Raw genomic sequence first — 14,752 nt, 5'->3', positions numbered from 1 at the left:
CAGAGACCTCTTCCAGAGTTATCAGACCTCAAGGCCTGGGGAGATTATTTAGGCTGTATACTCTGCTCATGACCTCTTCTTCTTCCATGGAGCTGACCACAAAGAAAATCCTTTGTAAATAGATTTACTGATTCTTAGCTCTCTTCAAAGAAAATTTGGGTGCTGCCTTCAAGCCTTCACTGATCCCCTCAGTAATTAATGGACTTTACCTTTTGAAATTATTTTATATTCACTTTATGTTTTCTTTTTTGTATAAATATTTTCCACTGAGTCAGTTGTGAGACTCTTGAGGGCAGGTACTAGTTTTTTATTTTGTATTTGTATTTCATTTCTTTGCAATTAATGCTTATTGGATTTAGCTGAAAAGTAATCACTGAAGGGGCTGGACTAGCCCTTCTAAGGCCCTTTACAGTTCAGATTATAGCGGCTGATGTTCTACTCCATTTAGGGCCCAGTGCATGATGGGATATTCAGGAAGTACTCAGTAAACACTTGTAGGATCAGGCTTAAAAGAGATGAAAGGAATGTGGGGAAAAATTAGGAAGCCTCCAAGCAGGACCAGGGAGGAGACGGGCTAAGGGAGACCAGCTGCCCTGTCCTAATGAGGGCAGGATGAGGCAGATGGCTACAGCAGATCGGGGTTGGGGAGGGCGAAGGAGAAGCAGACTGGAGGTGCATGGAGAATGAGCCCTTTCTCAAGTAGTGCATGTCCATTTGCAGGTGACAGAACAACAGGCCAGGCCCCAGGGTCTCAAGCCAGCCGGCCAGCATTGGATAAAAAGCTAGCTAGCCAAGAGAATATATTTCCTCTTCAGGGGTCATGCCTCTGGTCATTCCCTCCTTCCCCCTGCCTCCAGGATGCTGTCTGACCTTGTACTCTACCAAAGTAATTCCTAATCCCTTGGACAATAGTTTGCTTCTTTGTGATAGAACTGGTAGCCTTGGACATCTTCCTTCCTCAATGTGGACCTTGATTTCCTCTTCTGTAAAACTAAGAGTTGTGATAAATTGTTCCTAAAGTCCTTTCTGTTTCTAACATTCTGAGAGTCTTGGTTGTATTGACTTACCACTAAGAAAGAAAATTAAGAGTCGGGGGCTTGGTGTTATTTCTTCTGAAGGGAGAAAGGCTTCACTGACTTCACCCACATACTGTCAGTCAAGCCTTCTGGTGAGCATGTGTTTGAGACAGATAGGTTTGAACCCAGTCTGTGACCATGGTCAGGTTTCAGGCTATGACCATCAAGAGAAGTCACTTAACCATTCAGTGTCCAACACAGCTCTTCAAGAAAACATTCAGAGGAGACATTAATTTGCATGGATTGTTCACAGATTTGATCCCTTCTCCCCCAAAATGCTTATCACTTTATAGAGTGTTTTAAGGTTTTCAAAGTACTTTATTCACATCATCTCATTTGATCTTAACAACAACCTTATGAGGTAAGGATTGTCATTATCCTTGTTTGACAGATAGGAAAAATCAGACTTACCCAGCATCCCCTAGCTAGTGCCCATTGGGTTAGGTAAGATTTGGAAACTTGTTATTTTCTAACTTCAAGTCATGCTCTTCCCAATAGCAAAGACATTAAGATTTAGTCTCCAACAAATAATAATTCGTGTTTCTCTAGAATTTTAAGGTTGTTAAAAGCCATTTTCCTAACATCAGTCTTGGGAAGTAGATAATATAAGGTGTTTTTTTTTAATCTATGTTTTTCAGAAGAGGAAAATCTCATTTCTAAGAATTGAAATGACTCAATAAGTTAGGGCCAGTTACTTCCCTGCCCTGTACCTCAGTTTCTCCAAATGTACAGTAAAAATCTCTAAGTTATGACTTGTGATCATCCCTACCCAGAATAATCACAAGATATCAGTTAGAAAAATATTAGAAAATATCTAATCCTGAGCAGCTAGGTGGCTAAGTGGACAGATTACCAGCTCTGGAGTCAGGAGATCTGCATTCAAATCTAGCCTCAGACACTTGACACTTACTAGCTGTGGGACTCTGAGCAAGTCACTTAACCCTGATTGCTTCACCAAAAAGAAAAAGAAAAGAAAATGTCTCATCTAAAGTCCTCATGTGACAGTGAAAGAAGGAAATGGGGCCCAAAGGGAAAGGAACTTTGCTTTCATATTTGGCTAAATCAGGGCCAGATATGAAACTAGAACTTACTTTTCCTGAATTGACTGTCATAATAGCCCCATGAAGGCAATAGCATAGGAATTAATGGATGAGGAAAGGAAGGAAAGAAGGGAAATGAGAAATGATCTGGCCAATGGGTATTAGAGTGTTCAAAGAATCATAGATGTAGAACTGGAAAGGACCTTAAAAAGTCCATCCAATCCATCTCCCTCATTTTACAGATGATATATCCAAGGTCACCAAGCTAGGCAACATAAAAGCAGGATTTGAACCTAAAGCCATTGTTTTTTCCAATTAATCATTCTGCCTCCAAAGTCTCCTGACCCCCAAACAAAGAAAGATAAGATTCTAGCTTGAGAGCTCCAAGAGATCTTAGAGATCATCAAGTCTAATCCTTCTGGTGAAGAAATTAAACTTAGAGGAATTAAAATCACTTGTCCAAGGTCATAGAGAAATTAAATATGAAATTAAATCCAGGTCCTCTCACCCAGAACCAGTGTTCTGTTGGGAAAGAAGAATATTAGTACACAAAAGGTGCTCAAACGTTAATTGATGAAGATAATTAGAAACAATGTGAGCAAATGATGAGTTATGTAGCATAGGAATTCCCAGCAGGGAGAACTCAGCAAAGAGCAAAGACTGGGAATTTCAGGGATGGATGACTGCATGAGGGAGAGGAAGTTGGACAACGCAGTGGGGTAATTAGCACGGAAGTGGAAATGATCCTAGTTTAGGGAAGAGACAGGGAGGAGAAGAGTTGACTGGAACAGGCTGACGGTAAGTAATAAGGCTGCTGATTGGGCTAGGCATTTTTTTAAGGCTTTGAATGCCAGACTGAAGTATTTGGACTTGACTTTTTGAAGCCACGATTCTTTGAGTGGGCATGAGTTGGGAGGGAGGGAGAAACTCTATCGTCTTAACTCCACTGCTGAGATCTCCTTTCACAGTTGGCTTCAGAATTCAGGCCACAGCCAGAGAGTGGACCTCAGTGCCTTGGAGGCAGGAGTGGGGTCAGGTGGTGTGAGGTAAAGAGAGAGAGTGCTCTAAGGTGCTTCAGTGTTTCTGGATGTTCTTCTTTGTGTCAGCTTGTAAAGTAGGTTAGAGTAGCTGGAAGCCAGCAAAATATTGGAGACAGATGTGACCCCAGACTGAAAGAAAGGGAAGAAAAGGTGATAGAAGGCGACAGAGGCAGATATCCAGAGAGATAGAGGCAGAGGCATAGAGAAAAATACAGAGAGGAATTGAGACAGAGGAAATGACAGAGAAGGTGATAAAGAGGGAGAAAAGCAAATAGACAAAAATAAGGGACTGAGATAGGAGAAAGACAAAGGACAGAAACAAAGGGAGAGAGAGCATGAAGAAGGGGAAAAGGGGGAGGGAGAGAGGGAGACAGAGCTACAGACAGGGAGAGAATGAAAGAGAGTAATAGAAATGGGAAGAAAGAAGAGAGAAAAGAAGAAATGAAAGAAAAGGGAAGAAAGGAAAGAAGGCAGGAAAATGGAGGGAAAAAAGGAGAAAAAAAGTAGAATTGTCAATATAGTTCCTTCTGTGGATGCTGTGTGAGACTTAATTGTCAGTTGTCCCTCTTTAAACTGCCAAATTCCTTTCCAGCCCTCCACTATTCAAATGCCCTGAGATATAGTTGAGAACAGCAGGTGGGGATCTTAGCTCAAAGCCCTGTGGATTTCAGTAAGGGATTAATTACTAGGATGAACAGACAGAGAGGAAAAGAATCCTAGTATATGAGAACTGGAAATCACCTAATAACACAAAGTAGAGAATATAGAATTCTGAGGGACCTTAGAGTTAATTTGCTCCAGACCTTTTCCTTCCCCTACCCCCATTTGACAAGATGAGGAACTGAAGCCCAGAGAAGGGAAATTACTTGACCATGATTGCACAGTGAATTATTTTCAGAACCAGATTGGCAGGCTTCTGATCCTAGGTGGGAAATTATCAGTTGCTTCTCTTTAGAATTTCTTGCTTTACAGGCAGGAAAGCAGAGTTCCAGAGTTAATTCATAACTGCCTTTATACCCTAGATTTCTTTGTGCATCATTTAAAAGTTATTTTTGATCCACCTATGATTTAATTTATCAAGATCAGGGGCTGGCATAAAAGGGGGCTGTATGGGCTGCCTACTATACATAGTAAATGCTCCCCAGTCAGGAGAAGGTGGGAACTGTAATAAGAGAGCCTTAATAAACCTTACACAGCTATAAGGATGCAAGACTTCCTGCCTTAGTTTGAATTTTTCTAATCACAGGGAGCTCACATTCTTCCAAGGAAGCACATTTCATTGTGGGACAGCTATGGTTATTAGAGAATTCTTTCTAGTGTATAATGTAACCTTTATGCTTTTTCTTCATTCTGAAATGAATGAAGCTTCCTTCATGTGCCCAGTCTTGGATTATTTTCTGCATGGGGATAGGAAAGAGGCAGAAGGAGGATACTCAGTTGGGGAGAGATGAACCTCCTTTTTCTACATCTCCCCCCACCAAAAAGAAAGAGAAAGACAGACTAGCACCCAAGATCAAGTGCTTGGCCGAGGGAACTAGTTAGTGAATGCCCTAGGAAGGGGAGAGATGAAGAAGAGGAAAGGTCAATATTGTCCAGGAAAAGTCAGAAAGCATAAGCAGGGACCAGGGGGAAATCAGACCTGAATCTTTCCTTGGGTGGGAAAGGAAGAGAATACCTTTCAGAGAGCAGGAAGAGGAAAAGAATGAATAAAAGGAGGGGGACAGTGAGAACATATTTCATTCATAGTCTCATAAACTTCATTCCTTCATTTACCCATCATCTTGACCTCAAACCACGCCCCCCCCCAAAAAAAAACCAACTGATGTCATGGGGTGATGACAGAACCTTAGTCTGGGAATCAGGAAATAGGAATTCTTGTCCTGATTCTGCGGTTGACTTGGTGCTCCAACCTTTTGGCCCTTTTCATTTATGGCTTCATGACATGGGAAAGCTATAAGGCACCTTATGGTTCCACTGCATTGCAGCCTCTTTATAAAGGAGGAAACCTAGAGCCAGAGAGGAAATTTAGCAAGTGAGTCTCAGAGTTAGGACTAGGATCAAAGTCTAATCAACACTTTCCCTTTCCATTTGAATCCATCCCATTCAAATCTGTTCCCTTTTCCTATGCCAGGGGTTGACACTGATGTGTTCCCTTCCCCCACTGTGTGTGTGTGTGTGTGTGTGTGTGTGTGTTTGTATGTGTGGGTGTCTCTCTCTCTCCCTCTTGCAGAACATGGAAAAGGCGATTGTCCCCTCAGTCACACTCATCGTGGGCTGCGGCGTGTCCTCCCTGACCCTGCTGCTTCTCATCATCATCTACGTTTCTGTGTGGAGGTAGGCAGGCGGCTGATGGGTTTTCAGGATGTCCTTTTGGACATGGGAGGGGGCCTGTTTGGGTGGGGATGACCAACAATCAGAGATTTCCCCATACCTGCCATACTGACAGCCCTGTCTTATCAAATGTTTCACTGTAATTTGGATGGGGCAAATTCAGCTCCTCCCTCCGTCCCTCTCTCCCTTCTTTCCATCCTTCCTTCCTTCTTTCTTTCTTTCTTCCTCCCTCAATCTCTTCTTTCCTTCCTCTCTTCCTTCCTTTCCTCTTTCCCTCCTCTCACTTTTTACTAATTCTCTTCCTTCTTCCCACTCTCTATGTTGTGAAGGTTAAATGATCTAGGGCTTGGACAAGTGGAATTTTGAGATAGTGTGGAATTTAGCTTGGAGTCAATGAAACCTGGGTTCATATTCAGCCTCGGATGCTTACACAATGCCTACTTTCAGTAAAGCATTAATTCCCTGTGCCTCAGTTTCCCTTTCCTATAAAATGAGGGTGTCCCTTCTAGATCTAAATCAATGACCTTAAATCAGTCTGTAGGACAGTGTTAGAGTGCCCACTGCCTTCCACCCTAACAGTTAAATCAAAATGCTCACTAGAGATACTCTTGGTAAAGTAAAGACCCTTTTGGCTCTTATCTGTGTGGGGTCCTATGTGAATGGAGGGAGGGGCAGAAAGCACTTCTTGTATCTCAGTTTCCCCCTTCAGTAAGCAAGGGAAAAGAATACATTCCCTTACCTGATTGTCTCCCAGAGGGTTTAATGAAGACTTTATAGAATTATAAGTGCAAGTGCTTTAAAAAGTTAAAACTCTATTCAGGCTTATACTAGAAGCACATTAGAACTAAAATGACCTTAGACCACAGAACACAAAGTAAAACCCTGAGAGGGCCTCTAAGATCAACTAATACAATCTTCATGTTTAACAGATAGTAAAAATGAGGGTCAGAGAGGGTAAGGAGCTTAACAGGGTCACCCAGCTAATCAGTGACCATGATGGAATATCATGATAATTTTTTTTTATAGGTGGGGAAATTACCTCCCAAAGCCTTGGGAACCAGTTACTGATTATTTTCCCGAAGGCATCAGACTGCGTGATCTGATCTCTTTCCTCACCCCACCCCCACTCTTTTCTCATATTCCACTGCCAATCATCCTGAATTCTGGTCGAAAAAGAAAATGGCACTAGTTTCCTTCACTGGGGTCACATCGACCTGTTCTGCCTCCAGGGCTGCCCGACCCTGTGAGCGTGTCAAGAACTGTCAGGTTCAATTATCACTGACATCCTGCTGGCTAATGACCTTATTGAGCTGGCCAGGGCCAACTATAAAAGCATCTGGGTGTATCAGAAGAAAGAGCTCTGGGCAGCCAGTCAGAGGACTTTTAGCTCTAGTTTGTTTTGTGACCTTGGACTAGTCCCTATCTAGTCCTGAGGTTTCCTTACAATGACAGCACCAGAGAACATGAGCTCCAAGGTCCTGTGAAACTCAGATATTTGATGTTTTAATGTTTTCTGTTCTAAATTTCCTTCAAATTCTAATAGGCAGCTAGATAGCACAGTAGATAGAACACCTTCCCTGAAGTTAGGAAGACTGATCTTTCTGAGTTCAAATGTGGCATCAAACATTTATTAGCTGGTGACTCTGGGCAAGTCACTTAACTATTAGCTCATCTCAGTTTCTTCATCTGTCAAAGGAGCTGGAGAAGAAAACAGCAAATCACGTCAGTATCTTTGCCCAAAAAAACACCAAATAAAGTCACAAAGTCATGATTGAAATGACTGAACAATAACAAAATTGTGTTTTGTGTTCTAATGCTAACATTCTATATTCTTAAACATTCTCTATGTTAAGGTCCCTTTGTCCTGTAACATTTCCTATTCTGAGATCCCTTCTAGGTCTATCATTCTGTGTTTTATAGTTTAAATCCTCTGTATCTTAAGCGTTCTCCCATCTCTAATATTGTATGATCTATCCTGGTCCCCAAGGGACCCAATCTGGCTGGGTTTTGTTTGTTGGTAGGGAAGGCTTTGGCAGAGATTTTCATTGATCTCACAGATTTAGGGGATTGTTTAGACTGGAGAAACGAGTTATTTTTGTGCCTTGTGGCTGTTGACTGCTCCAGCATGGACTTACATCCTTACTATACACACTCTTCTGCATACCTTTACCCAAATACTGATCAAGTGGGGTAGCCAAATGCAGATGGTTGGAAATTAAGGATATATTCATATTCTTTCCCCTGCTGGGTCATTGTGAGGCTGGAGTCATAGGGCTGGCTCTCTAAAGTTCATGCCTCAGACATGAGAAAACACAGGGCCATACTGATTGTAGATTCAGATTATCATAGAGCTGATAAAAGTCAATTCCTTCATTTCACAGGTGTAGAAACTAAGGACTAACATGGTTAAATCTATTGTTCAGGATTCATACAGATCATAAGAGAAAGAGACAGAATTTGAACCTAATCCTTTGGTTTGAATCCAGCTGTCTTTCTACTGGATGATACTCTCAAGGTCTGATAAAGTCTTTGGAATAAGAAGTATGATGATGATGATGGGATAGTGGTTATCTTTGATGATGATGGTGCAGGTGTTAGAGATTATAACTGTGATTATGGTCATGGTGATTTTATTGATCATGATGATGAGGGTGATTATGGAGATGATAGTGATTGTGATAATGGTAATGTTGATTTTATGAGATGGTTAGCTACCAAGCCAGCTAAATGGAAAGAGAGAGAGAAAGAGAGACAGAGACAAAAATAGAGATAGACAGATAGAGAGACACAGAGAGAGAGAGAGACAGACAGAGAAAAAGATATAAACAGGCAGACAGAGGTAGTCACAAAGAGAAACAGAGACAGATAGAGACAAAGAGACAGAAAGCCACAGAGACACACAAAGAGAAACAGAGACAGAGAGAGAAAAAGATAGGAACATACAGGCAGAGGTAGTCACAGAGAGAAAGAGAGAGATAGAGACAAAGAGAAAGAGAGCCACAGAGACAGAGAGACAAAGAGATAGACAAAGACACAGAGACAAAAAGGCACTGAGACATAGAGAGAGACAAATAGGGAGACACCGAGACAGAGAAAAAGATAGACACAGAGAGAAACAAAGAGACAGATAGAGATGAAGGGACAGAGACAAAGACAGAAAGGCACAGATACACAGAGATAGAGACAGACTACAGAGGCAAAGACAAAAACACATAGATAAAGACAGACAGAGACAGAGAGATTTAGAGAGAGACAGAGAGACGCAGAGACACACACAAAAGACAGAGACAAAAATAGAGACAGAGACACAGAGATAGAGAGGCACAGAGACACACAAAAAGAAATAGTACAGAAACAAAAAGGCACAGAAACATACAGAGATACAGAGACAGAGAGACAGGGAGACAGAGACACACAGAGAGAAACAGAGACAGAAAGGCACAGAGATACAGAGAGACACAGATAGACACAGAGAAACAGAGATAAAGACAGACAGGACAGGGATTTTGAGAGAGAGACAGAGATAGAGACAGACAGACAAAGTAATGCTAGTAGTGATGGTTATCATATATTTGGGGATGATTGTGATTGTATTTTCATGTGCTGTCATCTGATGATAATTATGGAGAGAAAAATGGTGATGGTTATTATAATAATGTAATGTTGATTTTATAAAGTAGTTACTTAGTAGCCTGCTAAATGGAAAGAGAGACAGAGACAGAGAGAGACACAGAGAGAGTGCTAGGGGTAATGATTATATAGATAGGGATGTTTAGGATTATGTTTTCACCTGCCATTATCCGATGGTCATTATGGAGGTGATAGTGGTGTTAATTTTATATTCACTGCTACAGTACTGATAGTAATTCAGTGTAGTGATGCTTATGAAAATGAGTGTGGTAATGGTGATGGTAAGGCTGCTATTTGTAGTAATGGTGATGTTGAAGTCAGTTACATAGCTGGTGATGTGACGCTGCTCATTGTGGTGATGTTGAAAAGGGTGATGGTGATGTAGTGAGGATGGGGAGGGTGATTATATATATAGAGGATGGGGTGTGTAGATCTCTGGTACAAGGGCTTCTGAGCCCTTTTTAGGCCTACTCCTCCACTTTTGGTGCTATCTGGATTTTGACTCTCATCTCTGGCTCCAGAAAACTGTGGTATGTGCAGTGGGCACCCCAGTAAAACCATGTTGGCAGATGGGCCTAAACCAAGTTGAGGGTACCAACATGTCTCAAACCCATCAGTGACTTAGGGCATGTCTCCCTCAAGCATGGGAAGACTTTCCCTGGTGGAATGGGTAGATAAGAACAATTTGTTCCAACAATCATGAAAGTCACTAAATCAGGTGCCCTGGAGTCCTTAGAACTTGGTCAGACCCAAAGATGCCAGGGTCTTCCATTTCATCCTGGCCCTCGTCAGGCACTTTGACTTTGGTTTTTCTACCGGGTTTCAGTGACTCTGGAAGAGTGAGTGAGTGAGATTTGTGGCTTTGTGCCATTCTTCTCACTTAAATCCAATTCACCAATTCATTCAATTAGTGGTCAAGACATCCTTCTGTCATGTCTTAGGTCCTCTTCAAAAACAACAAATAACATATAGATGGTGATGACCATTATGTAAATTTACAGTTTTAGTAAATCTACAAAAGAGTAGCCTAAGGCAGATTAAAATGTGATTAGTAGATATTTGACAACATAAATAAAAATAGAACAGAATATAGACAAAGCTAATGTGTTGTTTTCTAAGTCAGGGGACCTTGTGTACAGTTTAGTGGCTCCTGTTGTTATTTGAGTTTGACAACACTGTCTTAGAGCATTAAATTTCTTGCCTAGGGGCCCATAGCCAGTAGGTGTCCAAGGCAGGACTTGAACCCAGATTGTCCTAGCTTTGAGGCCAGCTGTCTATCTGATACAATTGTCAGAGGTTGTGATTATGTCAGTGATTAAGGACAATGAAACAATCATGATGGAAGTGATAATTCTAAATGATGGAGCACTTCCCCAGCCTAGAGTCCCTAAATAAAATACCAGAGCCTATTGGAGGTATGTTTCTAGACAATGGAACTGGTCCAGTGCCCTTCTGTTTCTTCTCTTCTCCAGGTACATCCGCTCTGAAAGATCGGTTATCCTAATCAACTTTTGCCTCTCCATCATTTCTTCCAACGCCCTCATCCTCATTGGGCAGACCCAGACTCGAAACAAGGTAAGAACACTTTCCTGATCTCACCTCACCTTTACAAACCACTAAAAACAGCAGATTCTCAATTCAGCCCTAGCACAGGTATCTCCTAACACAATCAGTAACAAAAAAAAATCATGATAATGTAGACAAAAGACTTTGTAGCTAAAATTATCATGTTAGTATGTTATTGTTAGATTCACAGAATTCTACAGTAGTAATTGAGCTAAGCGATCTTTGAACCAAAGGATGCTTAACTTTGGGTGGGGTGGAAGGTATGATAAATTTGAATGGGAAGAAAAATTACACCTTTATTTTCAGTTACTCCTAACTGAAACCAAGCATTTCCTTCAACTAGAGGAGACTAGGTGGCTTCATGAATAGTGTCTTATACTTGAAGTCAGAAAGAGAAACCCAAATTCATATTCTCTCTCAGACACTAATTAGCTGTGTGACCCTAGGCAAGTCACTTATTTCTTATCTTTCTCAATTTCCTCAACTCTAAAGTGGGGATTTGCAATAGCATACCTACCTCCCAAAGTTGTTATGAGGATAAAATGAACTAATATTTTAAAAACATTTTGCAAACATTAAAGCACCATAAATACTAGTGAGGAAGAGGAGGAATATAGGCAAAAATATTTTTTGTGAAGTCTCCATAATCTTTACCAGATTTTGAAAGAGAACCTTGACACAAAAAAAGATTAAAAACTTCTGGTTTAACCCAACCCTCTCAATTTATAGAAGTAAAAAGGACGGGAGAACTGAGACCTAAAGAGGAAAATAATTTTGTTACAGGAAATAAATAAAAGGATTTGTTTTTTGAATAGCGGTCTTCACATTCCAGATCAGGTGCTCTTTCTCCTATTTGTTTCATCCTCATGATTTCTCCTCATAAAGAAAATCACTTAAATCCTGGATCAACTCAAATTGTTAGGAAGTTCTTCCTCATGCTGACAAAAATATCCCTCCCTATCACTTCCATCCATTGTTCCTATGGCCAAGCAGAATAATCTTTCTTCCATATTACAACTCTTCAAAATACTTAAGCATGCACCTCTTAAGTATTCTTTTCTCTGGGCTAAAAATCCACAATTCCTTCAACTAATTCTCTTATGGTATGATCTCTAAACTCCTTACCATTCTGATTGCCCTTTTTTTGGACATATTCCAAATAGTTAATGTCCTTTCTAAATTGTAGTACCCAGAACTTAGTCAATCAGCAAGCTTCATTATATGTGCCAGACACAGTGCTAAGCTTTGGGACTACAAAGAAAGACAAAAATATGGTCCCTTTCCCATAGGAGAAGACAAGACATAAATAATTGTACATATATAATATCTGTAGTGCAAATGAAGAACTGGACATAAGTGGGGTTTCACCAGAGTGGAGGCCATTGGGAAATCCCTTCCCTTGATACAGATCCTACTGTGACCTTCTTCTCTCAGTCTAAGATCACACAAGTTTTTTCTTTTTGATTTTCACTTCATACTAGACCATTTATACTTTCTGTGTAAAGCATTTTTTGGTGCAGAGTAGTTGTTTTCAATTATTTTAATGTTTTTGGAATTAAACAAAAGGGAATAGCTCTACCTAATACCACAGGGAATACAGTAAGGAAACACTAGGTTATCTCAGGCTCATTTCATAATGGATAAAGCCCTAGAATGGAAAATAGGAGCCCTAGATTCCCTTCTAGACTTCAACAAATTTGCTATGTGATCTTGACCAAGTCACTTCCCTTATGTCTCAATTTCCTCATTTGTAAAATGAGAGGGTTGGATTAAGACTACTTTCAGTTCTGATCTTCTTTAATATAGTAACTTAATAGTATTTCTTTAATCTAGTAATACTATATTAATTACCTCATTTCTCTAGGACAAATTGACATTAAGGGGTTTCTTAGTCCCAGCTTTTCCTCAGCTCCAGATTAGACCCTAACTTTTGGGATAGGGTGAGAGGCCCTAATCTCAGTCTCAAATTAAGTCCTAACCCTGGGCTAATAGCTCATCCTAATGTGCCAGACTCAGCCCTAATTCTTATCATAGAATCAGCCCCAAGTCATTAAATCTTTTTTTTTTTCTGTTTTCTTCTTTTTTTTTTTTTCCTTTTATGAGGCAATTAGAGTTAAGGTACTAGTCCAGGATCACACAGCTAGGAAGTATTTAGTGTCTGAGGAGGAATTTGAACTTAGGTCTTCCTGACTTTAGGAGGGTGCTCTGTTACTAGTCCATCTAGCTGCCACTTCAGGTCATTAAATCTTAAAGCTGGCCCCAGTTTGAGGGATAAACCCATGTCCAGACCAACCTCTTGCTCTGGCTGTAAGTAAGCTATAACCCTATTGTCATAGACTAAGACCTGATTCCAGGAAATCAATTAAATATTTATCCTGCTTATATACTAAGTATAACTAATGCAGATCACAGCTGAGCCCCTTGACCTGGCAGAGATAGCCCTTGTCCATGCTCTGGCCACTAGGATGCGGGATTCATGGATGGCTTGGTGCAGCTGCTCCCAGCTCTAGAAGAAGCAGCTTAGAGTCTGCCAGAGAGGTAGGGAAAGAGCCTGGAACACCGAGTGCCATTCTGGGGGCCAGGCTGATGGATGTATCCCATCCCTGGCTCCCCCAACTCCCTGGGCTTGGCCCTTCATTCCCTGCCCAGGTGATCTGCACCTTGGTGGCTGCCTTCCTCCACTTCTTCTTCCTGTCCTCCTTCTGTTGGGTACTCACCGAGGCCTGGCAATCCTACATGGCGGTCACTGGGAGGCTTCGCAACCGCATCATCCGCAAGCGCTTCCTGTGCCTTGGCTGGGGTGAGTGGAACTGGAGATCCCTCCTGTGCTCCAGACAAGGGTGGATGGGGCAACAGGCAGTGCCTTGACTTGGGAGGAGGGACACCTGGGCTCCATCCTCTAGCTTGCATTCTAAAAGGAGGTACTGGACCTTGATCTCTACAGGCCCTCTGTATCCTGGATTTTGTATCTCTTCTCCCCTGCTTTCTAGCAAAAGATATTTTATTAGATTGTGCTTGCCTCAGTTTCTTCATCTATAAAATCTATTTAAAAAATCTATAAAATGAAGTAAGAGAATCTAATTCGCAGGGTTGTTTTTTTGGATGAAATGAGATAATAATTACAAAGCATTTAGCACTGTGCCTGGTACATAGTAAGCATTGTAAATGTTAGCTATTATAAGAATCAATTTAGATCACATTTGTAAAGCACTTTGCAAACCTTAAAGCCATATATAGATAATAGCTATTATTTTTCATCATTACTATTTCTGATGTTAATAATAATATAGTCCAATAGTACGGCCATCAAACATCTTATTCCATCCTGGGCTCCATTAAGAGAGACATCACTCAGACTAAGGGAGGTGGTAGTCTCAATGTCCTGTGCCTCACGTTGGGGATTATATTCAATTCTGGGTGAAGTCTGACAAGCTGGATCTTTTCCAGGAGACAGTGACCAAATGGCAAAAGAGACTAGGGATCTTGCCTTATGAGCAGCCACTGAAATGGATAGGAATGTTCAGTCTGGAAAAGAAAAGACTAGTGGGGCCATCATAGCTATCTTCACTCTATTTATTGGAGAAGAGGGATTCAATTTATTCTGATTGGTTCTAAAGGACAACACTCAGTGCAGTCAATGGCTGGAATTTGCAGAGAAGCCAATGTAGACGTCCTTCTTTAAGAATGACTTTTTGGCAACTAGAGTTCTCCAGAGGTGAGATAGGCTGCCTTGGGAGGTGACAGGTCACCCTTATTGGTGATGTATAAACAGAGGATGATTATAACAGTATTAGTGGTGGTTCTGTTGTTAAGAAAAGACTTTTCTTCAGCAATAAGTTGGACAAGATAAGTCTTGAGATTAATCAATTAACAAACATTTATCAAGTGCTGATGTGTGTGATACAGAGGACAGAAAGACAAAAAATGGGATAGTCCTTGTCATTAAGAATATTGCGTTCCACTTGGAGGAGTCAATAACATAAGTCACATAAGCATTTGCAAAGTCTGCACAAAGTAAATATATGGTAAATTTGGGATAGGAAAGTACTAGGAAATGTTGGAACATGAA

The 14,752-nt window shown here is 40.9% G+C and overlaps 1 protein-coding gene across 4 annotated transcripts in view; it reads left to right on the top strand.

Annotated features, from left to right (window-relative positions):
• ADGRB1 (adhesion G protein-coupled receptor B1) overlaps positions 1–14,752 on the top strand; it is a 257,197-nt gene that overhangs the window by 175,498 nt on the left and 66,947 nt on the right. For all 4 annotated transcript variants that reach the window (XM_074264570.1, XM_074264552.1, XM_074264544.1 and 1 more), the window contains exons 19-21: positions 5,387–5,490; positions 10,590–10,692; positions 13,333–13,483. In XM_074264570.1, the coding sequence (XP_074120671.1) occupies positions 5,387–5,490; positions 10,590–10,692; positions 13,333–13,483 (358 nt within the window). The remainder of the gene's footprint in view (positions 1–5,386; positions 5,491–10,589; positions 10,693–13,332; positions 13,484–14,752) is intronic.

This window comes from Sminthopsis crassicaudata, chromosome 1 (assembly GCF_048593235.1).
Source record: "Sminthopsis crassicaudata isolate SCR6 chromosome 1, ASM4859323v1, whole genome shotgun sequence".
Taxonomy (NCBI): Eukaryota; Metazoa; Chordata; class Mammalia; order Dasyuromorphia; family Dasyuridae; genus Sminthopsis; species Sminthopsis crassicaudata.
The sequence above is the reverse complement of the archived record's forward strand: the minus strand, read 5'-3'. Positions and strand labels throughout refer to the sequence as shown.